At 41.4% G+C, this 25,373-nt stretch overlaps 2 protein-coding genes across 3 annotated transcripts in view; one reads left to right on the top strand and one right to left on the bottom strand.

The window, feature by feature from the left end:
- Positions 1-8,855: 8,855 nt before the first annotated feature.
- LOC311487845 (receptor activity-modifying protein 1) lies at positions 8,856-20,350 on the top strand. Of its 2 annotated transcripts, none has more exons than XM_084544239.1 (5): positions 8,856-9,115; positions 10,033-10,075; positions 16,705-16,843; positions 18,771-19,002; positions 19,118-20,350. In XM_084544239.1, exons 2-5 carry the CDS (start codon positions 10,033-10,035, stop codon positions 19,262-19,264), a joined length of 561 nt encoding a protein of 186 aa, XP_084400365.1. In that variant the 5' UTR covers positions 8,856-9,115; the 3' UTR covers positions 19,265-20,350. The 2 variants fall into 2 exon arrangements, with proteins under 2 accessions (XP_084400365.1, XP_084400366.1); XM_084544240.1 differs by lacking the exon at positions 8,856-9,115 and adding an exon at positions 15,768-15,939 and having other exon boundaries at positions 10,000-10,075.
- A 2,343-nt stretch (positions 20,351-22,693) lies between these two features.
- Positions 22,694-25,373, bottom strand: part of slc4a3 (solute carrier family 4 member 3) — a 57,146-nt gene continuing 54,466 nt past the window's right edge. The window contains exon 22 of the mRNA XM_084544839.1: positions 22,694-24,476. Coding sequence (XP_084400965.1) covers positions 24,399-24,476 — 78 coding nt within the window. The 3' untranslated portion in view covers positions 22,694-24,398. The remainder of the gene's footprint in view (positions 24,477-25,373) is intronic.

Consider the following 25,373-nt stretch of genomic DNA (forward strand, 5'->3'; position numbering starts at 1 on the left):
GGGAGATGTACTATGGAATCTGAAACAAAAAAAAACCTAAAAGGGTTGGGGATATACTTTTTATACATACTTCTGATGTGACATGACATGACATATTCTAATACACTATAGACTTAAAGGACAAACTCAAATATAACTGGCTTCAGCTGTGCCCTTCCCACACCCTCACTAAGCAAAAGTTAAAGGAACAGTATGTAGGATTGTGGCCAAAAAATGGCCAAAAACTGGCCAAAACTGGTACTGCAATCACTTTCAAAATACTGTAGAACGGTGTATCCCCCCCGACTCGAGGTTGCGCAGCTACGCTGCAGGATCCAGCAATTACGTTTCACATTGCCATAATCGACGTGCTAATGTGGTTCTCCTCGGCGTTTCAGCATAATGACAGAGAAACGGGCTCATAATGCATTGCTAATGTTAGCAATGACGACTCGCCGTTTTTATTTGCCAAACAATTCCTTTACAATTCGATGACCCACCTCCTCTGTATGCGCTAACGCAACTTTGCACGAACATGCATAACTTTGTTCGACTGTCGTGAATATTTTAAATGTCCATTTACATTACGTACAAGTAAGTTAGCCAGATGAATCTTACCTGTCCAGGAGAAAATTAGCAACGTTGGCGTCTGTCTTCAAATTCTTCTCCATTTTGCAGCCGTCTCCATCTTTCAAAGGCATCTCCTATACAAATCCTTGTTTTTATTTCGGACTTTGTCACGACGTAGTTCGCGGATTCATAACGAGGCCTTAGGTTTTCGTAACGTTATACATGTTTTTATTCGACACGTTCGTAGCTGCAGCTGCGGTAACTAGAGCAGAGCTGGCAACCCGGAAGACGAAAACTCTACTGACTTCGTGATTGGTAGATAGGTGGAGGGTGGCGCCTCAGGCCAAAACACAACATGACAACATCAACATCAGTTGAGGGCTGCAACTCTCACTTTTAAATGACAATATCCTGGCCGGACCACTGTTGTCAGTGATATAAGTATTTGAAATGAACATGATTTCTTCATGTCTAGTGACATATCAGGGCCATTTTATGATTAATTGAAATACATTTCCTACATACTGTTCCTTTAAACTAAAAATAAATCAAAGAAAACCTGGCCCCAGGAAATATTAGGGCTGAGTGTCAGTGAAGTGGTTTCTTCATTTGTTGTATATTCGTTGGAACTTGAGGGAGCCTAGTCATGCTTCATTTTCTACTGAGCTCAATCATTTGACCTAGGGGTAGTAGTAAACATAATGTGCTCTGTTGACAAATGAACCCAAAAAACCCAAATGAGTCTTTCTGTCCCTTAGCAACAAGTGAGCGCCTATTGATTTGTTCTGTGTGAAGGTAGGACAGTTGTGTCATAGGCCTTGGTGTTCTTTGACTTTCAAAAATTACAAAATAAACAATGATGTCTCTCTACATGCAAAATGTGTCATATTCTCATGTAAACTTGAAAATAATCACGACTTTTGAGGATTTAGAAATGTTGGCGGGTGTGGCTCAGTAGGTAGAGCGGGTTGTCCACGAACCAGAGGGTTAGCGGTTCGATCCCCGGAATGTGCCACATGCCGAAGTGTCCTTGAGCAAGACACTGCACCCCCAGTTGCTCCCAGTGTGTGGCACTGGTGTGTGAATGTGTGTGTGCTTGTGTGAACGAATGGGTAGATGTGTCTGTGACTGTAAAAGCGCTTTGAGTACCAATAGGTAGAAAAGCGCTATATAAAAGCAAGGCCATTTACCATTACCATTTTATAACACAATAAATTCTGATATACTATACAGTATTTACAATGTTGCACTATTATAAGCCAACATGTACATTAAGTCTGTGTGACTGGCCATGTTAGCTCCTTTATGTATCCTTCTATTGAAGCAGCATTCATATGAAACTCTGGAGAATTTCACTGAATCATCAAATGCTTGTTCAATTAATCAACATGCCAGAAGGTAAATTGTTATTTTACGCTATGAGTGGATTTCTTAGCATCTAATCATGACAAGAAAGAAGCAGTGCATGAAACCACACTGTGGAAACTGGAGCCGCACCAAGAAGATCAATACATCCGGTTTTATTCACTGAGAAAATGAAAACCAGCTTCATCCCTGATTTGAATAATAGAAAAAGGTCACGACTGATAAAAATAATAAGTCTTAAAATCATCATTCCTCTGTGGATGACTGTAAAGCATCTCGTTTACTGATTAATCTAAGTAGGAGCTTTGTGGCAGTGACAGGAGAGAAAATGATACCGCAGTAAATCAAATCAAGAGTGAAACGTGGTGGAAATGTTCAAATGCAAAGAGCAACACTCCATGCTTCAGAGAAACGCTCCACCCTCTGGTTTCCATCTTTGTGCAGAAGCTGCAACAGGATAATGAGCACACCTTCATGCCTTGAATAATTACTTAATGATGAAAGAAGACCATGCAAGGAGTGCTGACTGTCATGAACTTCCCTTCACACTCACCTGACCTCCAAACAACTGAACATTTATGGGTGCACTTATAGACTGAGAAGGACAAACATCCTTGTCTCCAGAAGCTCTTTTGAACATTATCAGTTTAAGGCTGGGATGTCAAGGGTTTATAAGTTGAAACAAATGTGATGAGTCCATGCAGCTCAACTGCTGCCAGCATTAAAGTTAAGGGTTCCACATTTTGGATTTGTTCAACAATTCAATGCCTGTTCACTGAGCAACCAAGTGACCATTTTGAAGGAGGTGAATGTGGAAAAAAGTCAGTGTGTCAAATTCCACTCATGATACTGTAGTGTACACATTGACGCACAAGGCTTCCAATCACATTTTGAATACTGAATATTATTCAATTAAGGGAGATCAAGTAGGTGAAGAACATTTATGGGAGGGAACATGCACATGAACATGCAAGGTAAAAGTTTGGGGTTAGATGCCAAGAGCGACAGTGCCATTGAGCTGGATTGCAGATGATGAAAGTAGATAGAGACTGGAACCCTGGAGACTAGATGCTGCTGGTGATGGTGGTGCAGAAGAAGTTGACAGGTGACTGAATAAGACCTCTGATGAAGACTTCTATGATGACCATGGTGAGGTGGTGATGGGAGGAGAAGTGTTGCGCAACCTAACAACTTAGCGGAAGAAGTGACAGAATCACAGTGACTTTAAAGCACAGGGACGAGGGAATGACTGGCTGGGAAGGAGGAATCAATTCAATAAAGATGTTATTATGTGGCTTGATGAGGGCATGAATGTATCACAAAATGTAGTTCTTTTATCATTTACCACCAGACAACAAACTTATTACACATGTTCCATAATTTGTATTCTGATCTGATCCTCTCTAGATTCTTTGTTATATGACTTATTATTCTTGTCTTCTTGTCCTATCCTCATATATTATGTCATATGAAATCAGTCTTTTGCCACTCACAGGAGTAGGAGCTATAGCTTATGAGCTATCTAGTGTTTTAAAACTGCTCATAATTTGTACTACCGTTGCCTCAGATACCACAATGCTACGCATCTAATCTGGCCCTGTGATAACAAATGACTGCAACAGGACTATGACTGAGACGGAATTCTTAAGACTTGGACAATGAAGAGTGTGTCTGAGAGCTGATTGACTGTGAGGTAGTAAACAAGGCTCTACTTGTACATGTGGTTGCTGAAAGAGCGAAACATTCTCTTTAGCACATAAAAGAAAGAAGTTGTTGAAAGAGGTGGCGTACTTAACCAGTGAGTTCTGTGCAGAGTGAAAAAGGACAGGTACAGCACTTGCTACTGAATGGTTAATGTCATACTACCCCTCTCAAAGAGAAAATGGATTTTGCTCAGTCTTTCTGTGAAGTGCAGGGAAACTCTTGTGGAATTGTGAAAGAAATAGAATATTATTAAAATGTATATCAACATTTAATATTGAACTTTGAACCATGAATTGAATCAATAATTTAGGACTATAGAGTTTTGCTGCAACTGCTAATGAGCAAAATTGCATGCATAATGATTATGTAGTGATGATGATCTAAAGCGCAGTCACATGATGAAGCGTGTGTTGCACGTCTTGGAGACCATGCAGGAAACTTCTCGTCTATTACATCAGGAAGATATTTCCTCTTCTTTGACTGACCCTAGGATGCACGCTAGGATTTCCAGCGCTGCACTGCAGCTCCAGTGTGATGTCAGTGGAGCTCACTGTGTAACATGCTTCATCATTGCTGGTCTGGGTGTATGAAGTAATGTCTGTCAGGGGCATCTATCCTCACTTTTGCCTGCCTCCTGCCACTTGCATCAGATTTCTCTACTGGAAAAAAGTGAGATGAGGTCTTGTTGAGATTGAACATTCTCCTAGTCTCCTAATAAAGCTAATTATTGTATTCATATTTAGACTCACATGGGTTCATATATGTAAATTAGTCTGGCACTCTTAGAAGCAGTATGACAAAAAGTTATGTGGTAACATAATGTGTGATTAATTCGAAATATTAGTTTGTGGTGTGATGAAATTTCCAAAACTCCAGTGGATGAGTTCCACTTCCCTGCTGTTTTAAGGCACTTGCAATTTCCTCCCTACCCATGTATGCAGTGGTATTTTGATGGAAGATACAACTGGCACATCACAAGACTTTTCATTCTTAGGCCTGGTAATGTAGTTTATATATTTGAGTGTGCATAAAGGATCTTGTTTGTGTTTGCCAGTGTATTTTTAATCTCTTGAAAAAGCTCATATTTATTGTGCAATCAGTGACAGCCCACCACCTGAGTAGGGCGAGAGGGATATAAGAGGATGACCAAATCCAGTCAGTACTGTTGCAAATCCCTCAACTACGCAGGCTTGCTTCTATTTCCACTGGATTTCTTAATACACATGGCCACAGATTTGCTAACAAACTAGTCACTATACTCTATATTTATTACTCTTGTGCATCGATGCCCTCCTATTCGTTTTGAGATTCTATCATAGACTGTACCACAACTCCAAAACTAGAGAGCAATCATGCTGGCCTGTCCAGTTTTTCCTTCCCCACTTGGCAATTCTGGTACCGGTAAGAATTTAGAAGAGAGGAAAAAAATTTAACAAATAACATTTGACTAGGACAAATCACGTTTCTTCATTCAGGCACATCTCTAGACGGTTCATTGTGTCATTAACAGTTTGGCAGATGTCCGAACTGAATGGCTGATACCCAGAGTTCTTAAGACAACCCTGCAAAATACCACATCCTCAGCTTTACCTTCAGCCAAATTGGGAACATAATGTGATTCACTCTCATGGGCTGCAATAACCCCTGGCTCTATTTTCCATTTTAGGTTTGGCAATATGCAAGTGATATAACTTCCGGAGGCAAAACGCAAATGCTAAATCAGATTAACGCCACTGTTTAAAGTTTAAAGTTGCTTGAAGATTTCAGTCCTGGTTATTTGTTTACAGCTGTAGTTACTTGGAAACAGTATAGACTAAGATAGACTTTATTCAAATAAACACATTAGTAAAAGCAAAATGTACAAGATTTGCAAAATCTACAAGAAATAAAAGTAAATACACAATGAATAACATGAGTAAGATGGAGTTTACTCTCACAGATGTTGCGCAGCTGGATTGAGATATAATGATTTCCTATAGCATTCACTGTGGGAGCGGAGCTGGATGAGTCTGTTTTAATCCAGTGAAGTGGGTGTGATGGACTGTCCATGATGGAGAGCAGTTTGTCCAGTCCTCCTCTCCCTCACTGGCACAAACGTCTCAGAATCACTGCCAATTACATGTCCAGCCTTTCGGATCAGTTTGTTGGTCCCACTGATGTCCTTTCTGCTGGTACTGCTCTCCCAACAGACCACAGCAAATACAGGGTATATATGTGGTTTAATAATAACATAAGTCAGTGAGCAACTAGTTTTATCCTGCGCATGACAAGAGTCAATGAAATGGAGGACATTGTGAAACAAGTCGATTAACTTACTGAGAAATAGGATGTGTTGTTTATTGCCCCCATTACTCCTTGCAAACTTATCCACTCTTACTGTCTTGTCATTTTTTTAGTGATGATGGTGAAAAAATAAAAATAAACATTTCCTGTAGCATGATAAATGGTAAACAGTCTTGTTTTTACTTTTGTTTTTTACTTTGTTTCCAAATATTGGTACTAAAAGTACAGTTGCATTGACAAATCGACCCATTTGCTCACACAAGCACAAAACATTCACACACCAGTGCCAAGTATTGGTAGCGACTTGGGGTTCAGTGTCTTGCTCAAGGACACTTCTGCATGTGGCTACAAGTAGAGCCTTGCTAACACTCCAGTTTGTGGACAACCCACTCTAACTACTGAGCCATAGCTTCAGCTTGACCTCAGCTTGTGTCTTTCCAGTGAAATGCTTTTAATGTGAAGCTGTAGCAGTAAGAAATGTTCAGTTTGCATTAGCAGTTATCTCTGAACCCATCAGCTATCATCTGAATAATAGAATTCTCTGCGCATATAGATTATAGTAGCAACAATTTATTATAGGATATTCTCCAGTATTGTAATGAATTATTTAGTGCTGCATTTTACCTTATATTTCTCTTTCTTGCTACATCTAGTGCCTGGGTGATCATATCATAGCCTATCGTATTGTAACAGACTACAGCTTTTAAAGAAAGTAAACACCATTTAATTATCCTAACTCCACAAAATTAAACAAGGCCGGTGAGTATGCACGTGATGTGTGGAAACTCAGTTAAAAAGAGCTTGTACGTCTAAACAAGGAACCCCCACCCCCCACATTCTTCTCCTGTTTCTACCTGAGAGAACATTTTCCATCACTGTAAATGAGAGACTGTCCAAACAGCATGTGCGTTGTCTTTCACAGGCACAGACCATTAACCAGACTGTGTCTATCTGCTGTACTGTCTGTTTGCTCTGTCACTTACACTGTCATGCCTTCAGTTTATGGAAATGGAAATGTTTTCTTATGACCACTCCTCAACATTTCTCCGCTCACGAATGCATTATGATTATATTATGTGTACGCGCTGCTTAGCAACTCGGAGTGAATGGGCAATAGCTGAACAATGTTGGAACGTTTAATTTTACACTTAAGTGGAACAACCTGATAGTGCAGTGCTGAAAGATATTTTAACTGGTCTCCTGAAAGATCCATCTCTCAAAGAGTAATTTAGTTGAGACAAATGGAATACCACAGAAAGGTGGTCACATTTTCCACAGGCAGTCATTTTCCTCAGTCATGAGTATAATTCATAGGAGAGTGAAAAACAGGCCTCTGTTTAAGAGGATTCTGATAGAAATCAGTGTACAAGAGAGTAATAAGAGAATATCTGCCATCATCTGCATGGATGTCGATCAAGTGATACAGCAAGTATGTAATATTTTCAACACAGATCTAATGTAGAGTTTAGGTTTTTTAATATATCTGCTATGTTCCTGCTTTGAGATGTAGTCTCAGTAGTGGATCTGCAGTGCAGATTATCATGTTATTACTCCAGAGAACACCAAACAGCCCTGGAGCAAAAAAAAAAAAAAAAACAGAAGTCTGTTCAGCCTTACTTATATGAAACTGTGGCTGTTCATGTAGAGCTGGGACTGGCTTTGAATCCAGTACCCAGTGGTTACCTTAATCAGTATGTAATGAGCAGTTGGCATTGCAGTCGTTTCTGTGAATACCTGGCTCTGTCCACCATGGTGCTACAATTATATCATGGTTTGACTTTTACAGCTAATAATTCATCTTCCTGTTGAGCATTAGCAGCGGTTGAAATGAATGAAACCACACATATAAAAAAAAAATTTATGCTATATACCATAAATGTAAAGAAGACTAGAAGTTAGTCTGCACTTATCAGCATTATGTAAACAGTGGGTAAAATTACGTCACGTGCCTTCTCTCCTGAAGGAACGTTTTATTTCCAACACAGTCAGAGCTAATCCCCTCCTGTACTCATACTCATATTTGCAAAACAGGCCCTGTTCAAAATTCATTACAGTTGGAATGAATGTAACTACCCACAGAGACCAAAACGTTTTTGTACCAGTCTGTTTGCATGCTCTGCTGTAAAGTTGGAAATTTTTACATGGAGGTCTATGGGCAATGGTACAGGGGACCGAGAGTGACCATTCCAGGGAGTGACAAAATTCCATGCTAGAAAGCCAAACGACTTGTAGTATTGTAGCTGTTCTCAATCTGTGTACGTATTTGCTGAGCACGTGTGTGTGTGTGAGAGAGAGATGAAGATATGGTTTGTCATTAGTACCAGCGTAAACATTTTTAGTATTAAAGTAATTTAAAGGCAGCAGAATTCAATAATGACAATATTAGACTACGTTGTTGGTTACCATCTTAAGCATTATTTTCTCTGTTAGATTTTTTTTTTCTCCAACATCAACACGACTAGAGAAGTAGAATGGGTACAGTCTAACATCTGATCTGAAAAGGAATCCTCTTTTGAATGTCATTGTTGTCAATGACATTGAACAATAATGCTTTAGTTAAGTATTGGTACTTTGTATTGGCAAGTATCTGGATGTACTTGTTTACTTGTAATTGGTCTAAGAAAAAAATAACAGTACTGTGCATCCAGTTTTCTAGAATGCAAGGTTTGTGTGTTCAGACATATGTGCCTATCTGGGCAGGTAGTAAAGTGCAAGTTTCTACTCAGGATGTCTTTCACCTTTAGATATTGTAAACTTTATCTGATGAATGTTTGTCTTTCTGTTTGTGAGTCTGCTGATCTTAAGATGTAGTCCACCTCACAATCTTCAAACTCCTCTGACCCTCAGTAGGAAGATTATTTATTACAAAACATCAACGTTGACATTAAATGTATTTTTGCTTTGTTGACGCTGAAGTTTAAGGTCAAGCGTCTTTGGGGGGTTGAGAGTGGAACATGCCTTTGGGTAGCATGGGAACAGGCAGGCAAAGTCTGGGAAAGGAAGCAGGCTGTCCACTGCTGTTGCACAATCCAATTAGCTCCGAGCTGCAACCATAAAGAACTGGACTAGATCCCCATAGAGCCACGGAGGCTTTGTGTGACAAGCTGTGCATCTAGTAGTTGGCTGGTAAACCATTCGAAGAGTCTATAGCACAGGTTCTACATTAACCAGGAATCTACAAGAGGAAAAAAACAAGAGCTTCGTAAGAGCAGAGGTATGTGCTTACAGAGCATTTTATCTTTGGTTTGTGATGTTAAATCTGACTTCTATAATTGATGTATTTGTTGAGTTCAATAATTGTTGCCGGTGGGATTAATGACTGGTTATGCAAAAACTAGTTGGACTTACAAAAAACTAAGAAAATGCCAAGTTACCTCACTACATGCAACATATTTGTTCCACATAACTTTAGGTATTATTATGTAATTATATAAATAAATTAATAAGAGAGGAATATATGCCTTCTCACTATAGTCCCTGGTAACATCTGTTTTCGGTGTCTGACACCCATGGGATGAATTCATTAGTTGGGAATCTCCAGAAAGCAGATGGACATTGCATCTATCTCATACGCATTCCACAGTTTTCTTTCTTTTCAAAGAATGTGACCGGACTTGAGATGAAAGTTGAAAAATCCGGTTTTGGAAAATATAGAACTTTATAAATGTAAAGTTGTTTGATCAAGAAACATGGGTCTTTTAACGCTTTATTGTGTACCACCTCTATATAAATACATTCTGAATATAGAAACAATGTAATGCCTCTGTGGTTTAGTAATGCTTTTAATCTAAGTGCTGCCTTGCACATTATCATTAAAATGTTGGCGAGGAAGCAGAGAAAATAAAAGCATTTTTTCCAGCTGGAGAAAGTGGCAGGCTTGTTAGCCACGACAAGACCGATATCTCAAAATAAAACAACAAACATTATGGAGAATTGTTTTGCACAGAGGAAGCAGAGAACTGTTCATGCCACAAACACCAGTCCATTAATGAAAAACCACATGGAACAGTATGCATGTAAAAGCAGTCATCATTTAATGAATACCGTTGTTGTAACAGCTGGTTTTGACTCTGAAAACATAAAATCTACACATTTACGAAGTTATAAATAATACCATGATGTTTTTAATAGATGCTGACTACCCACTTGTTGCCACTTGTCCTCATCTTAACAGGTAAGAGAGAATTTCAATATAGCCTGGTAAACAGTCATTTTAGACGAAGAAGAGGGATCATTAAGTCAACCATTATCAGAAACAGATTAACATGCCATTTCTGGTGTGGTCTTTAATTCAGATGATCATATTCCCTTGAAACTTGTGGCAGTTATGTTTCAGTTTAATAAACTGTAGACTATGCAGAAGTGAAAACATACATTTCTCCACTGGAGAGTAGGGGCAACAAACTGCGAAACTGGGAAAGAAAGTGTTTGTTTGGCTAGTTGTCATTGTGACATTTTTTTAGCATTTTGTCCTCTTGCCTTGAATATAGTGCAATCAGCATGAAGCCATGTTCCATGAAGTACTAGGCCCAACTTCCCCCACTCACTAAATATTTGTGGTGAAAAGGTGGTCTGGGTCACTTTTTTGCGAACTGATTTGATTTAAGCAAGCTTTGGAAGCAAGCTTTATGTAATGCTGGAAAGAAGAGTAACAGCGATGTACTCACACAAGTCAACTCTGTCATTATGCTTTCTTGTCTCGTCTTCTTCTGCTTATCTTGATCTGAGTCGCGGGGACATTAGCTTCAGCTGTGAAGTCCAGACAGCCGTCTCCCCAGCCACTTCCACCAGCTCCTCCAGAGGAATCCCCAGGCGTTCCCAGGCCAGACAGATAAGCGATAAGATAGGACTTTATTTATCCCTGTGGGGAAATTAGGGTGTTACAGCGGCAGAGAACAACAGCACAAGATATAAAAAGATACAAAAAATATAATAAGTTAGACAAGAGAAACTACTGTATATAAAAGTGAGTATGTTATGGTACAAAAAATATTTACATACTGCATCAGGTTTTCAGTAGCAAGTTGAAAGTTGAAAGAACCAACTAATGTAAACAGAGGGCTGAGGTGGTAAGGAGCCTAAACGATTACCTTCCTGTCGCTCTGACCCCAGTCATCATGAAGTGCTGCAAGAGGATCCTCCTAAAGTACATCAAGGATGCCATCACTGCTGGCCTGGACAGCCTACAGTTCGCCTACAGGGAGAACTGTTCTACGGATGCTGTCTCGCTATCTGGGTTTGTCAGCATTGCTCTGCTCCTGGATCAGGGATTTCCTCACCAACAGACCCCAGGTGGTGAGAATAGGGAAGTCCACATCTGCCTCACTGATCCTCAACACAGGCACACCGCAAGGTTGTGTGCTCAGCCCTGCCCTCTTCACCCTCTTTACTCACGACTGCTCTGCCACCCACCCCACAAATATGGTTGTGAAGTTTGCTGATGACACCACCGTAGTGGGTCTCATATCCAACTATGATGAGACCCACTACAGAGGAGAGGTCCAGAATCTGACACAGAGGTGCTCCAGGAATAATCTTATCCTGAACATCAGCAAGACCAAGGAGGTCATAGTGGACATAGAAAGACGTGCCTCTCTGCTTACATGGGGAGGCGGTGGAGCGTGTGGGCCGTATAAATTTCCTGGGCATCCACATTTCCTCTAACCTCTGCTGGACTGTGAACACTTCACACCTGGTGAAGAAGGCTCAACAACGGCTCTTCTTTCTCAGGAAGTTGAAGCAGAGCAGACTCTCTTCACAGCTGCTCAGAATCAGCCTCTCCATGGTCTTCATCAGGTGAGATGTTAAAGCCACAGGTCTGAAGTGGTTGGTCTTCTTGGCGTGTGTGATCTTTGGTACAGGAATCACACAGGAAGTCTTCCACAGTACAGGAACTTTCTAATGCTCAGGTTGAAGATATACATGACCACCTGACTGAGCTGGTCTGCACAGTCCCTGAGCCATCTGGAGCAGATGCCGTCTGGACCTGTAGCTTTCCCTGCCTTGATCCTTCCCGGTTCCTTTTGCATCTGATGCTTTGTTAGGCAGAGGCTGGGAGGAAGGGTGGGGGTGGAAGAGGTGTCAGCGGGTGGTGTAGGAACGTGTGAGGGTGGTTCAAGAGATGTTGTGGGTGCTGTGGGGAGGAGGGAGTTGGTAGCCAGAGAAGAGATGGCCGGGATGCAGACTGATGGTTCACGGGGGGTCAGATCTGTTGAAAAACAGATTAAGTTCACTTGCCCATCCTCTCCCGATTTGGGGCCATTCCCACTGACACTGTTGAATCCTTTTCCTTGTGAAGTTGGTCTTCCAGTTTTCGCCTGTAGATGTTGTTGTCTTCTTTTATTTTATTTTTGAGTTCACTCTGTATCCTCTCAACATGGAGGAGCAGTGGTTCTACTCTGAGCTCCTCCCGTATGTCTGTTCCTTACCCTATCTCTAAGGCTGCGAAGGAAACGAATTACAGCCGCTCGTATTTGCTATCTTGTTCTTTCGGTCATTACCTAAAATTCATGACCATAGGTGAGGGTTGGAACATAGATTGACCAGTAAATTGAGAGCTTTGCCTTTTGACTTTTGGCTCTCTCTTTACCATGACACACCGGTTAAGCGCCTGCATCACTGCAGACACCACTCCGATCCGCCTGTCGATCTCCTGCTCTTAACCTCGCTCGGAGTGGGCAATCCACCTTATTCCGACTGAGGACCATGGCCTCAGACTTGAAGGTGCTGATTCTCATCCCAGCGCTTCACACTCGCCTGCAAACTGGAGGTCATTGTTTGATTTAGGCAGCTATAGGCTCAGTAGGTAGAGCAGGTTGTCCACGAACCAGAGGGTTAGCAGTTCAATCCCCGGAATGTGCCACATGCCGAAGTGTCCTTGAACAAGACACTGAACCCGCAGTTGCTCCCAGTGCGTGGCACTGGTGTGTGAATGTGCGTGTGCTTGTGTGAGCGAATGGGTAGATGTGTCTGTGACTGTAAAGCTGGTACTCAAAGCGCTATATAAAAACAAGCCCATTTACCGAGCTAGGAGGCCCACATCATTAGCAAAAAGCAGAGACGAGATCCTCTGATCCCCAAACCCGACACCTTCCCCCACCCAGCTGCACCAAACTCGCACTCCTTTGGTACAGGGATCCACCCCATACCACCAGACCACCTCCCACAGGATGCCTCTGGAGATGCATTCTTGTAAGCCTTCCACAACATGTGGACCTGCAAATTCCCATCTCCCCTCTAGCACACTAGCGAAGGTGAAGAGCTGGTCCATGGTTCCAGGTCCAGGACAAAAACTGCATTGTTCCTCCTCGATCTGAGGTTCATCCATTGACCGGACCCTCTTTTCCAGCACCCTGGCATGTACTTTGCCGGGGAGGCTGAGGAGTTTGAACCCCCTGTAGTTGGAACACACCCTCTGGTCGACTTTCTTAAAGATGGGGACCACCACCCCGGTCTGCCACTCCAGAGGCACTGCCCCCGATCTCCACGCAGTGTTGCAGAGGCATGTCAACCAGGCCAGCCCCACAACAACCAGAGCTTTAAGGTACCCAGGGCGGATCTCATCAGGTCCTGGACCTTGAAGTCCCCCAGCAGGACAATGGAGTCCCCACTTGGGTCGCCATCCAGCGTCCATCCTAGGGTCTCCAAAAAGGGTGGGTACTCTGAACTGCTGTTCGGCACACTAGGTCTCTCTGATCACATCTCCATCATGCTGAGACCTGCATACAGACCTAGAGTGAGAACCATCGGGCCCACACAAAAGGATGTACAGGTGTGGCCAGGGGAGGCCTCCTTCGCTCTCAGGGACTGTTTCGACACAACAGATTGGGATGTTTTCAAGCAAGCAGCTTCCCACAATGACCACACAGACATAGAGGAGTACACATAGACTGTCACAGCATACATTGCAAAATGTATAGTTGATGTCACCCACAGCAAAACCATCACTGTTCGTGCTAACCAGAAACCATGGCTGACAGGAGAGGTTCACAGGCTCCTGCTGGCTCGAGATGCAGCCTTTAGGGCTGGTGACACCGCAGGGCTAGCAACAGCCAGAGCCAACCTGTCCCACGGAAACAGGGAAGCCAAACAACAGTACAGCAGTAAAATATCTGGATACTTCAGCGACACAAGAGATGCTCAGTCTCTCTGGCATTCAGATCCTCACAGACTATAATCCTCCACCACAGACCTGTGAGAGCGACATCACACTGCTGAACAGCCTCATTGAATTCTACGGCCGCGTTGACACACACAACAGCACACCGGCTCAGAAGTCCCCACTCCCACTGAATGAGCAGGCCATGTGTCTGGCCCCAGCCAGCTAAAGAGGACCCTCTTCAGGATCAACCCAGGAAAGGCAGCTGGACCAGACAACATTCCCGGCCGTGTTCTAAGGGACTGTGCCGATACCGATTTATTTAACATCTCCCTGAGCCAAGCTGTTGTCCCCAAGTGCTTAAAAGCCGCTACCATAATCCCAGTCCCAAAGACCCAACTACAATGACTATCAGACCATAGCCCTGACCTCCACCATCATGAAGTGCTTCAAGCGGCTGGTCATGCAGAACATCAAATCCATCCTCCGTCCCTCCCGTTACCCGCACCAGTTCGCATACAGGCCAAACAGGTCTACGGAGGATGCTATCTCCACTGCTCTCCACCCAGCAGTCACCCACTTAGACTCAAAAAACTCACATGTGCGAATGCTGTTCTTAGATTTTAGTTCAGCATTCAACACGGTCATTCTCCAGCAAATGATACCAAAACTGAGGTACCTCGGACTCAAAACCTCCCTCTGCAACTGGGTGCTGGACTTTCTTACAGGGAGGCCACAAACCATGCGGGTTGGCAGCAACACCTCTAAGACCATCACGCTGAGCACAGGAGCTCCACAAGGGTGTGTGCTCAGCCCGCTGCTCTTCACCCTGCTAACCCACGACTGTGTTCCAACCTACAGCACCAACCACATCATCAAGTTTGCGAACGACACAACTGTGGTAGGCCTCATCCCCAACAACGATGAAGCCAACTACAGAAAAGAGGTGAGCCTACCGGTGCAGTGATGTAAAGACACTAATTTCATCCTCAATGTGGAGAAAACAAAAGAGATTGTTGTTGACTTCAGGAGAGGTCACCCCCAGCATCCCCCGCCGACCGTCGAAGGTGCTGCTGTGGAGAGGGTGAGCAGCACCAAGTTCCTGGGGGTACACATCTCAGAAGACCTTTCCTGGACGAACAACACAACATCACTGACCAAGAGGGCTCAAAAACGCCTCTACTTTCTCCGGAAACTGCAAAGAGCACAAGTCCTGCCCTCCATCACGTGTTCTTTCTACCGGGGCACCATTGAGAGTGTCCTCACTGGCCGCATCACTGCCTCCTGCCGAAAGACCCTGCAACGCATAGTGAACACAGCCAGCAAGATTATCGGTGGTCCTCTGCCCTCCCTCACAGACATTTTCCCCCTGCCCCCCGGACTATAACCCACCCATCACACAGGGACTCTACCTCACCTGCCTTAGTGACTTAAAAAGACTTAAGGACTCTAACCTGACAGTTATCTGCACCTTACTGCACCTTTGCACCTTGCTGGGTAAATCCAAGCTGTAACCATACATTGCACTGTTGTACATAGACTAATTTCTATTTATTCATTATATTTATATATATCCAGAATGTTTACTTTGCAACTGTTTCACTGCCAAATTCCTTCACATTTCGTCTATTTAGGTTTTTTATTTGTATGTGTGAGAGAGAGAGAATTTTTGCTGTATGTCATGAATGTATTGAGAAATTGACAATAAATAAATCTTGAAACTTGAATAAGTGCGGACAACAGTCAGGACCCATTCCCTGACCCGAAGGCACAGAGAAGCAACCCTTTCGTTCACCCGGGAGAACCCCAGCATGCAGGGAGAGAATCTAGGGACAAGCAAGAAGCCCACCCCGGCCCTCTCACCCGGAGCAACTCCAGCAAAGAAGAGGGTCCAACCCCTTCCAAGGACTTGGGTTCCGTAGCCAACACTATGTGTCGAGGTGAGACCGACTATATCTACTCGATAGCGCTCAACCTCTTCCACAAGCTTCTGCTCCTTCCCCACCAGAGAGGGGTGACATTCCATGTCCCAAGAGTCAGCTTCCATAACCGAGGATCAAACCACCAAGGCCCCCGCCTTGGTCTGCTGTCCAATCCACACTGCACCAGACCCTTTTTCCTCCTGCTGGTGGTGGGCCCTGAGGGAGGCGAGCCCATGTCTCCAGTTTGGGCTGGGCCCGGTAGGGCACCATGGGCAAAGGCCCAGCCACCAGGTGCTCATCCATGGGCCCCAGCCCCCGAATAAAAGAGGAGGCCATGGGTTTTCTCTTTTGTAATCAGTTACTTTTCCATGGAGAGGGAACTAGTCAGGAACATGCCTGATTTCAGTGAGAGATTTTATTTAATACAAAATTCGTTGTCTAAAGGTATAGAACTGAAAAATGACAATTATGTCTATTCATTGTCGAATTTACATATTGCAGAAATTGACAATGTCAGGATTTTGCTCAAATATGATGTAGTTTCTAGTTGCAGGAGAACTCTTTATGTGAAGTTGCCATCTAGTGGTTAGTAACTACATATGCCTTGCACTGCTACATGTGTTGCAGCAAAAAACAATTGCTCAGTGCCTCTAACATGTTTCTAACCTGCTAACAATTTTTTTTTTTTTTCGTGTCGGCTTTTGTCCATGGTATTAGTTTTGTGTTTGCTTGAATTTGGGCTGGACTACTAACTCTTTCTCATGCTGTGCTGCTTTGCTTCAGGAGTAGCTGCGGAATTTTTTGTTCCACCATGTGACCAGAACAAGTTTGATAGTAATGTTGACAACTGCCTGTCAGATTTCAACAAGAGCATGGAGACAAGCGGCTATCAGGACCACTGCCCATGGCCAAATGTAAAACGGTACATTTTAGTTCATTTTTATTACAAATGTTGTTGTTTGTTTTGTAAATGCATTTATATAGGGCATACACATTTAGATAAATGGACAAGTGGTCCCCATGAGTCCACAGGACTTGAAGTTGTGTGTAATCAAACATTAATGCATGTAGAAGTCTGTGTTAGTGGTTGCTTTTTAAGCCCTGCTATGAACCTGTTGCATCAGTCCTGTGAGTGAAAACACAGGAAGGTTATGAACTGGAACATTACACACCTTTTTATTGCCTTTTTAGTATTAAACCTTGAGTCATGGGAAAGCCAGACACTTTCCTGTCTGCTGATGCTGGTCAAAGATTCAGCTAATTAGTCATATTTGAAAGACAGCATGCAAGACTCATATTTTCAGACAGCAGTTTGTGGAGTTTTTCGGCCCCACTATTTTCAGCAGACTGCAGTAGACTTTCATTATGGAAGTAATAATCCATATTTTACTGTTAACATGACCATGGCTTGAGGCTGAGGTCCCTTTGAGCTTAAATGGTGTGTTAGGGTGGCATGTCCATCATCACAAATCTTGTTGATCAGGCTTCCAGCAGTCAGATTCAATGTCAGTGGATATTTTTACGCTAATATCTTGTAGTGACAACTGGTTGCAAGTTTTATGCTGATTAAGTGACACTATTGTAACTTCTCCACTCTGAGGACATCACAATTTAGTACTTGAAATGTAAGCTGCCTGCTAAACATCGACGGGTAATTTCTACAACTAATAGCTTGGAGTCACTGAGGCTGGATGTTTCTGGCTGATGTCACTCTGCAGTATTTCATAATACTGATTTAAAGTATTAAAGTTAAAGGGCCATGTCAGCCTTTTTTCAAGGCAGTTAACTTCAAATCATATATATATTAGTGATCACATTCCAAACCATGTCTAGTGCTCACTATTGCAAACCACCCTTTCCATGGTGCCAGAAAAAACAAGGCAGCACATTCAGCAGTCGACTGCTTCACCCATGCTGCGTGAAGGAGTGTTACTGCAGGTCCTTCCATCCTGCTGCTGTGAGGCTGTACAACCAAGCATGCTCCCAGTAGACCACATAGGTAGAACTACAGTTATGGCCTTGCTTTTATATTGCGCTTTTCTACCTATTGGTACTCAAAGCGCTTTACAGTTTGTACGTTTGCTTCAACATAACTGTTTCTGGCCTCCACAAAGTGGTGTACAACAGTTACATTATTGTTTAAGTCATTGACACGTTGAAAAATTACAGCATATTTAACATGATTTTCAGTAGTCACTATAATTACCAATTTCTTGAAAGCACAAATATAAAAATAATGAATCTTTTATTTTATTTTATGCTGTGCATTTTGATCAAAAGGAAGTGGACCAATATTGCTGAACCTGAGGCAAGTCCTTAATGAAGGGGGATTACCTGCTTGAGAAACGATGAAATGGTTTTCTCCCTTTAAGACGATGTGAAATAAAAGTCAGCTTGCAGAGACTTTAAACATGCTTCATACACAGTTAATATCCATATACTGTATTGCTGTCAAATTTTTGTCAGTTGTCTATATAAATGTCATATATCTGCTTGGTTTAACCGCGTGACTGAGCATAACCGTTAAATGTAAATTCAAAAAAGTCTCGATTCATTTAATTTCAATTAAATTTTATTTATGTATAACAATTCAAATTGTCTCAAGATTTTCAAAATCCAGAGCCAGAAACCCCCAAAGCAAGTACTAAGGAAGGAAGAACACCTTTTTAATGAGAAGAATCCCTGAGCAGAACCCAGGTCATATGGGAGACCCATCTGTGTTCTTTTCGCAGAATGACAGAAAAAGAAAAAAAAAACAGAAGGGAGAAGAGGAGAGAGAAACGTTCTAAGTGAATCATCTTGATGTCTATCATCTACTTTCTTTTCCACCCTGCTCTCTTCCTCTGCAGCATCTACTTCAAACTGAAGTTGTGTGTGGACAGCTGGGCGGATGTTTCTTGGTGTAAGGGTCATGGGTTCCTGGTAGATGAGGTCTTCTTGGAGGTCCACCAGACTTACTTCTCTCTCTGTGGACAGGTCCAAGACCCTCCACTCTTCACTGTCATCATGTTAGTAGCACCTGGCATCATTACCACACTCCTTCTGGCCATCCTATGTGGTCATCTGACAACCTGTAACATGGTATGAACTGACACTGACAAATATATATATATAGATATATATATAGATAGATAGATAGATAGATAGATAGATAGATATATTCATTCATCTTCTGTAACCGCTTATTCCTGTTAAGGGTCGTGGGGGTCTGCTGGAGCCTATCCCAGCTGTCATCGGGCGAGAGGCAGGGGTACACCCTGGACAGGTCGCCAGTCCATCGCAGGGCCAACACAGAGAGACAGACAACCATTCACACTCACACGCACACCTACAGCCAATTTAGAATCACCAATTAACCTAACCAGCATGTCTTTGGATGGTGGGAGGAAGCCGGAGTACCCGGAGAGAACCCACGCAGACACAGGGAGAACATGTAAACTCCACACAGAAAGGCCCAGTCGGCCCATGGATTCGACGCCAGGACCTCGCTGTGAGGCATCAGTGCTAACCACCTCGCCACTGTGTGTGCGTGTGTGTGTGTGTGTGTATATATATATATATGAGAATGATGACATTGAAACAAAGTGTAACAAGTTCAAATGACAGATACATGCATACAGACCAACACTCCAATTACATGTAGATTTTCTTGTCTGTGAAGGTTCTCAGTCATCCAGGTCATGGTATATCCAAAAATGGTTTAAAAATTGGACATGTACAGTTTTTGGAGAAAATGTTTCACCACTCATCTGAGTAGATTATTCAGTTCTAAGGAACTGGTGGGAAGTTGGGGTTTAAATAGGAACATCTGTGGATGTAACTGTAGATATATCAGAAACTTGCTTGTCTTGTTCCTGTTAATGACCACAAACCAGGAAAAAGTTAAATTCATATTTCTGTATGAATGATTTCTGATAATACATCTGAAAAGACAAATTGTATCTCCTTTTAAATAAATATCCGTTCTGGTTTGCCCGTGATTTGGAGTCAGTTCTTAATTCTGGTCCTTTCTCTGATTGAGTTTGACACCACTGAGTTAGATGAAGTGCTGCAGGTAAAAGACTGCTCAACTCCAACTCCTCAACAAGGTAACTTATTTTGCCTTACTATGTGCAGCTTAAAATCAGACCAGGTTGCTCATGAATGCTGGAAAAAAGCCAAATATTATCTGACTCCTTTATGACTCATATGTGTTTTCCTGCCTCCCGAATTCTATGACCTGTAGAATAAAACAAAATTTCCTTTTACTACCAGTTCCGTGACCCTTCACAGGATAAGCAGTTTCAAAGGATGAATGAATGAATTAATGAATGAATGAACTTTCCTGAATGTCTTTTCTTATTTTATCATTTATACCTCAACCACACTCAAAGTGAAAGAAAAACAAAAAACTTCAGTGAGTTATTGCAATGACACTTGAGGAATTGTTTTATCTTGTTTTTTTTGTATGCTAATAAAAGAAAAGGATTCAAAATTTGAAACACATAATAAATATTTATTTCAGAAAAAAATAATGTTTTACATAGTTTGAAAACTTCTCAACAGCCATAGGAAGATGAACCTGCAATTCAAGTATTCACATGGCCCAAATGTCCATCTGCTTTGCAAATGCAAACATATATGCATGTCATCCTTTAAATTCCAATCAATATACAGAAACGGATTGTTGTGCAGACTTCATGAAGAAAGCTGTGTGTGAAGAAAACAACTAAGCATTTTTTTTACTTTAACGCTAAATATAATGACTCCCTGTAATATGAAAATGATCCTAGTAACGTGGATCTGGCTGAGAATCAACCGCTCTACCTGTCCAGTGTAATGGAGTAGTAGTAGCTGTAGTAAACAAGAAGACACTGAAGGGAGTTGAATATCTAGTAATCAAAAGAGAAGCACTGCAGTTTTCTCACAAACTGGTGGATAAATTGCGTGGTACTTTGAGATGTTTATGACTGAGTATACTTGTCACAATATTGAAATAGAGCCTTTTATGGCATTTCAGGTCAGCAAAATGTGACAATGCAGACCAAAATTGGGACACTAAACCTGCTATGGAGCTAACCCTTTGGTATAAAGTGCAACTAAAGAAAAATCAATCGCATTTCTGTAGTATCCAAAAGATACTATCCACAATAATGTTGTTTCTCTTAAGAAAGCATCGGGATGACCAACCTCCCCTGTAATAGTTGATCTTGTTTCACGCATCTGATTTTTGTAGTTATATATTGGTCAAACCCATCACACTATTCCATATGCTAAAAACACCAGGATGACCAGACGTCTTCACTCAAACCAACGTTCTTGAATTATGCTAGGTTCAAAAATAACACAGGCAAGTCTTAGATTTGGGTGGGTGGTCTGCCCTGCTATCATGGAGGTATGAGGCGACAAAATGTGGTGAACTCGGAGGATTGACATGGAGGAGCTTTTCTAGGGTCAAAGAAACTATTTTTCTTTTCATCTTGCGTGTTTCAACATTTAATGCCCAGACAGTGCCAAGAGGCAGCACCACACCTTTTATTATCTTAAATAACACTGGCAAGTCCACTTTTTCTCTTGTGCAAATATGGAAAGGAAGTTTTGCTAAGAGCACAATTGCTAGTGCTGTCTATAGGGTCTACTCTAGACGCACTAATTCTTTACATTTAAATGCACGTGGATGTGTTGAATGGTCCAACATACTTGTATTCTCAGAAAAAAAAAGGGCATAAACCCTTGTGGCTTCTTTATAATTGCAGCTCAACCAGCATGGCAAATACATACCTCCACTGTATTAGAAAGTCAGATGGATTATGAACAACTCACTGTCAACAAATGTATTTCTCAAAGCATTGCACCTAAGCAATGTGCATTTAGTTAACAATAGGCATATGCGTGTTGTGTAGGGAGATTAAATAATGACATAAACTGTTCAAACACACAAAAAATAATCAAAATGTGAGCTTGAATGGGTTCATTTGGAGTAAAACCATGTCTAAAATTTGTACCTATTTTTCTCAAACTAGTTTAACAAAATGTGAGGTCTACAAAGAGTTGGATCACTTAACTCACTTAACAATATCACTGACAGGCTAACTTGTGGCCAGTTAGTAATTTATTTTATTTCCAAACTAACATAAGTCAAAATTATGCGCATGAAAACGTAATCAGTCAAACACATACATTCATTAATGTCAGGAATATAAAGGGAGCGAACATAATGAGGAAAACATTTTAGTGCCCCTGTCTCCAGTTTGCCATTGCAATCTTTGAAAACCCTGAAACACAAACACATGGTCGAAAAGGTCCATTAATAACACAGCCCATTTTAAATGAAACTGCTACAGAGCGCTAATGTAAAGCACATTCTGTGACTCATTAACTTGGGGGAGCTGCAGAATGAAACACAGACTGCAGCAGGTGTATGCTTCACATCAAAGTGGAGTTTCGAATGGAAGTCTAAAGAAAACAGATCAGAGATCAGGTAAAACAAAAAACAAGAAAAAATAAATAAATAAATTCTACGTTACTTTGCTGGAGTAAACACATAATTCTCTTGGCTTTGACCTCCCTTTCTTTATTGTATAGCACACAAGCCTGGACTGTAAGTCATCAGATTGCCTTGACCGCTTTATGTACACAAAAGAGACCACAAACTAAAGCCTGGGAAGAAATATTTACAGATCGAAGGTCAGTTACCCCTGAGACAGAATTTGTGCATGGCTCATTATGTAGGACAGGCTCAAATGAAATAAGCTACACTACACTTTTATTTTCATATACATAAATTATAGTACAATACTGACCATTATAAGTATATTTTAGTTGGTTTAGGTATATATGGTAGTAATTTACAGAAATAAACTATTTCTCCTGCAAATGTTGTGTCTATCGACTAAATACTGAACTAAATATTATTTTGGGAATAGTGACAGTGTGCTAAAGTCTCCTTGCATTTTGAAATGGTTATGTTTATGTCATCTCATATCGCATATCTGATCTTAGCCCATCAGTTTTGAAAAATGTATATATCCAGGAATCCACTAAACAATTCTGTTTTATCTATCTAGGTTTTTGTAATCTTATGACGTGTTGTGTCATATTCTGTAGAATTGCTCTTACCAAAAGTGTTTCTGTGTGGCTGAGGTTTCTGAAAAGTGTCATAGTGGAATGGTGATTAAAATTCTATTGTGGGCTTGCAATATAGGAGGCAAAAACAGCATTTCTTGGTGTTTCAGATCAACTCTGAACACAGATGGTACATTATAATTCCAAGCTCACAGTCGTTCTGTACAATGCAACATTCATATATTCCGTCAACACTCGATTGCTCTCCACCGTTTCCAGTGCTTGTGTGTTTCCTTAGTTTCTATTCTTTTCCAGTCAAGCGTGTTATTCTATCATTCATGACATCTGTGAAAAATGCACCACACTATGGAAGCCTTGCAGAGAAGATGAAAGGATGGGTGAATGATGACATCTTTTCTGTTTGAATATGTGTCAGTCTTCACAATGTTATTCACGTTAACTCTTCACACACTGCTAAGAATCTGGCAGAGCATTATGTCCAAAAAGTGATTAAATAAATAGATACAACAAAGTAGAAAAATAAGTTTGAGACCATGTTACCTATTTACTTACACATCCGAGGTCACAATAATGGGATCGGTGAACTGGTATGTAGGGCATTAAACACCTAACAAAGTACAGTGATGCCCCTTGAAGAGGCTTGCACAGTCTGTAGGGATTTTGGCTTCAAGGGGAGACTACATTTAGACGGCAGGCTTTGTGCCAGGTAGCTCGGTTGGCAGCAACAAAAGTGAACTTTTGCCTAGTCAAAGAGCTCTTTTCAAAAAGTCTCTACAGAAAGGAAAAGGATACTTAACTCCATGTTTGCATGTCATTGCAACCTATAGACAATGGCAGTAGTACAAAGGGAAAAGGCAGCTAAATTACAGAGGCAGTGAAATTCACTTGGAGCTTTGACAATTTAGGGTCAGTTCATCTCAACAATTATGAATTTTGAGGAGAATCCACATTACAAATCAATTTTTTTTTTTTTTTCATAGTTCAGTGCCAAAAGTAGCCTGCTGTAGTCCTAGAGGTCACCATCGCGATTGCACTCATGCCCAGAACCTGCAGAGTAATTAAAGGGATACATAGGATAAAATGTTTTGCTAGATTTGCATTGTCTGCTTCAGGTAGGTGCTCATAGCTATTTCCTGGCCTCTGTCAGAATAATATGTTCAGGGAGGTTAACACAACACCATCACCACAAACGATCTAACATTAGGTGTGCTGTTTAAGAGACGGTAACAACAAAGATAAGAAGGGCTTGTCCAGCTACAGCTTTTGTATATTTTACAAACACCATTACAGGAGCTCCTCTTGTTTTGTCACAGCTACCAAGAGACACAAAGGTTTCCAAAGACACTTGTTTGTTCTGACCGGTTACAGCCTGAGGACAGTGGAGACCCTTTTTGCTGGGTCTAGTTTATAATTTATACAAGCATGTGGATCTCGTTGTATTCATCTCGTCCATCCTCATCAAAGTTGGGAGTATCCTCGTCGCAGTCCAGCTGTGAACAGACAAATGATCGTTGGTCAGTTTTAGTTAAAGTGCTGAGGACAAAATTAAAAAGATTCAGGTATCCAACCAGGTGAAATGATGGCTCTCGGTTTGCTTACAGTTGTTTATGATGGCTTTAGCAAGAATCCAACATCTGAACTACTGTAAAATTACTAGTTTGCTGGGTAAAGTAGTTAAGCATAAAAACTGAAAACCTTGAGTCTTTCTGAAGGTAACAAAATTTAACTGACAGTCGGTTCAGTGTTTCCAGACCACTGTCCAGACGTGTTAGTTAGCTGGATGTTGTATTAGTAATTTCATATACAAACATACATATGCATCGGTGCAAAATTTTCCAAAATGTCAAACCATTTAATTAAGAGAACAATCCTCTGATCAATAGAAATAACACAGAACTCTTAACCCTGTACACTTTGGTAACGTCAAATGTTAAGTGTGTCCGCACATAATGTAGTAATTATAAAATAATTATTCTCATGGCAGCCTGAGAGTCAAACCAACTGGCAAAGATCTGCCAGGGCAATCAAATTGTTTCACCGGGCTTTATAGGGTGAACACAAGAGTAATAGCGTCCATCCATATCATTTGAGCAAGTTGTAGTTGTAGAACTATCTTATTGCACACAGTTTTTTTTTTTGTTGTTGTTGTTTTGTTTGTTGACTATTCCCATGCAATATAAAGTAAAAATATGTGTAAATAAACAGTGCAGCCTCAACTAACAATCCAAATCAGAGTCCAGTCCAAATCAGCAATTTCCTCTTGAGGTCTTAGTTAACGAAGTTATTAGTTAAAATAAGTAATTAGACACCTAAGATCAGGTTCCTCAATTTTCTTTTTACTTCTGTGCTAATCATCATTTGTAGAGGAAAGGAAAACAGGAAAGAAT

Source organism: Chelon labrosus (assembly GCF_963514085.1).
Source record: "Chelon labrosus genome assembly, chromosome: 5".
NCBI classification, from domain to species: Eukaryota; Metazoa; Chordata; class Actinopteri; order Mugiliformes; family Mugilidae; genus Chelon; species Chelon labrosus.